General features: G+C 31.3%; 1 protein-coding gene across 1 annotated transcript; it reads left to right on the plus strand.

Moving 5' to 3' along the window:
* The first annotated feature begins 456 nt into the window (after positions 1-456).
* On the plus strand, positions 457-864 carry LOC129612028 (basic proline-rich protein-like). Its single transcript, XM_055525469.1, has 2 exons — positions 457-489; positions 559-864. The coding sequence occupies exons 1-2, from the start codon at positions 457-459 to the stop codon at positions 862-864; spliced, it is 339 nt and encodes a 112-aa protein (XP_055381444.1).
* Positions 865-3,088: the final 2,224 nt, after the last annotated feature.

Below are 3,088 nucleotides of genomic sequence, written 5' to 3' on the forward strand. Positions count from 1 at the left end.
GCGGGTCAAATACTTCAACACAAAATTACAATTATGTTGAAATCGTTCGATCGCAAGAACATAAAAAGGCTCAACGATATCATACCAGTTTTTCAATTTTATAGCTTTAATATTTAAAGTTTTTGAATTCGAGAAATTTTTAGATTGGAGTCCCTTACCTTTTAATTATAAAAATAAACTAGAATATAAATTGCGTTTGAATGATGCAATAGCACAAAATTTCAAATGTATATTATAATATAGCTGATTAAATAAAAATGTTTTGCTCTGCTTAAGTTGCTTCAAATTTTATTTGCATGTGTTGCCAAAATACTTTGTGATGTGTATTTACTAAAATAATAAAAATCGTCCTGTGTATTCAAGGTGAAAAAGTTGTTCGATTGTTAATATAAATTCAGAATTTAAAACAATTTTTCAACTAGTTGAATTTCTGATTTGGAACGATAAAATAGAATAATGAAGTTTTTTATTTTTGGGGTATTAGTAGTCGTAAGTTCCTGAAAGCTTCGTTAAAATAGCGAATTTTTGAATATGTGATATCTTTTGCTTTTTTTATAGTGTTTCTTAGCAAATAATTTAGCCGATGCTAGAGCAATTTCACATCGCTTAAAAAAGAGAAATGCTGATCCAGAACCGCAACGTCTTCCACCACCACCTGGCGGAGCACGTCCACCTCCACCACCTCCTGGAGGAGCACGTCCACCTCCACCACCACCTGGAGGGGCACGTCCACCTCCACCACCACGAGCGGGAGCAGCGCCACCACCACCACCGCCACCAGCAGGAATAGCACCTCCACCACCGCCACAAGCAGGAGTAGCACCTCCACCACCCCCACCACCAGTAGCATCGCGCCGCGCTTGATTATAATTTACTTTTTTAAAAACAAAAAATTAAAAACAGTTTGTTAAACACACACAAAAAAACACACAATATTTTCTGACTTCTCAACGTAAAATTGTAATATACATGTAATTGATAACACAAAATCCAAGTTCTCTGCTTTCTCTACCCTCAAAAAACAAGTTAAGCCTAAACTAAAAAAAAAAGTTAATTTTTTCTTGCGTAGGCATTTAATACCACTTTATTGGTAAAAAAATTCTTGAGTCTCTTTTTAGCACTTTTCCAAAAATTTTTTGGAAAAAAGTGCTTATTAGTTTCACTCTGCCCGTCCGTCCGTCTGTACGTGTGTCTGTTTAGAAAACTTCTACACCCTTGAAGATAGAAAGCTGAAATTTAATACGTTAAATTTTTATCTATCTCCCCCCCTTTAGAAGTTATACTCCTCCAAAACGCCAAAACTGCCATTTTTTAACTATTTAGTGCAGTGAAACCATAAGCATTTTTCAAATTTTGCAAACGCAGATGATTTACCGTGATCTAAAATCCGTTTTTTCCAAATTTTTGATGTCGTTTATCTTCTAGACCCCAGCATCTAGAAGCCTGAAATTTTAGGGACTTTTAGACACTAATAAATACTTCATTTCGTTAGTTAGTTTCCATCTCCACCCCCTCTCAAATTATCGCCTCTCGACATTTGTAAAATTTGAATTTTTGACGCCTTATATTTCCGAAACTGGAGGCTTTTTCAAATTTCTATAAACGCAAAAAGCTAACGGTAAATTCCATGACATTAAAAAATATAATTATTTTTCTTAACTCACACGATTAACCCTTAAAATCGAACATTATGTTAACACCTCTTTAAATTAATTTTTGCTTTATTTGGAAGACGGCATAAATCGTTCATCCTAAATTTATGCAATCCTAGAAATAGTTCCGTTTATGAATGAAAATAATTTTAATGTTGGATACACATAGACTGTATTTTAAAAGCATTATTTTCACTTGTTGAAGGGAAAAGTGCTACAATACAAAACATTGGTTTGACCCAACTTTATTTTAGATATCTGCGAAAAATTGGAGAATTTGTTTCGTAACTTTCCTCTTCATACCTGAGTCGATTATATCTGAGCCATATAATATTAAATTCATATAATAAGAAATTCATTAAAAAATCTTACTCGAATATGATAATATTATGGAACTTGGAAGCGAAAACTCTTTATTATGTATGTGTGCATTATGGAAGCTTATGGTTACGTTAGCATGTGTTGTTTTTCAATTACGCACACGACGACATCAAATCGACATTTTTTTTTACAGACAAGAATAGATTTAAAATGAAACAAATATATTAAAGTTTCCAACTTCTAATTAATATAAAATTAACTATAGAATAAGAATTGAACTGGGTTTAAATGATATGCGACAGTGTAAATACTAATATGACTATTATAGTACGACATTGCTTTAACAGTATGTACGAAATTTAAAGCTGATTAAATAAAAATATTTTGCTTTGCTTAAAATATATAATGCTTATTTATTTGTTTTGCCAAAATATTTTTAAATGTGGATGTGTGTTAAATTAATTTAAAGCTTCTTTCATTATATTTAAAGACAAAAAAATGATTGGGTGTTAATATTTAATTCAGATATTTGGTTAAGCTGGTTAATTTTAAGCTGGTTTAAAATAGCAAAATAGCGGGATGAAATCCTTTATTTGTAAGTTTGTGATAGCTAGAAAACGAATTTTTAAATATGTGATAAACATTTTCTTTACTATGGATATTTTGAAAAGAAGTTCACAGAAACGCAGAAAAGCAGTGGCTGGTTTCTTCTTCGGCGTTAAAAAGTGCCGTTATCTAAAATTCGCTTTTTCCAAATATTTTATATCACTTTCTTATAAACCGTAGGTTGCAAGACTCCTTTCCTATAAACCGCAGGTTGTAGGACTTTAAAATTTTAAAGAAAATTCTATAAAGATACTAATAAATAGTTCATTTCGTTAGAATTTTTTTTTTCAATGTCCAACGCCTCTCAATTTATTGCCTCTAGAAATTTCTAAAATTTGAATTTTTGCCACCATATATTTCTGAAATTTTAAGCTTTTCCAAATTTCTATAAATGTAGAAAGTTAACAGGAAATGGCATTAAAAAATATACAGGGTGTCTTATAAAAAAAAGTGTACTGTTATGTATCGTTGCATAGGCCCTCATGATTAGACAAAACTTTTGTATAGAG

The sequence above is a fragment of the Condylostylus longicornis genome, unplaced genomic scaffold (genome assembly GCF_029603195.1).
Source record: "Condylostylus longicornis isolate FDR11 unplaced genomic scaffold, ASM2960319v2 ptg000055l, whole genome shotgun sequence".
Taxonomy (NCBI): Eukaryota; Metazoa; Arthropoda; class Insecta; order Diptera; family Dolichopodidae; genus Condylostylus; species Condylostylus longicornis.

Bases quoted from the DNA above. Each gene is read 5' to 3' on its own strand.
- LOC129612028 (XM_055525469.1), top strand. From the start codon at position 457: ATGAAGTTTTTTATTTTTGGGGTATTAGTAGTC. The intron at 490-558 runs GTAAGTTCCTGA...CTTTTTTTATAG, and splicing joins TTTTTGGGGTATTAGTAGTC to TGTTTCTTAGCAAATAATTT.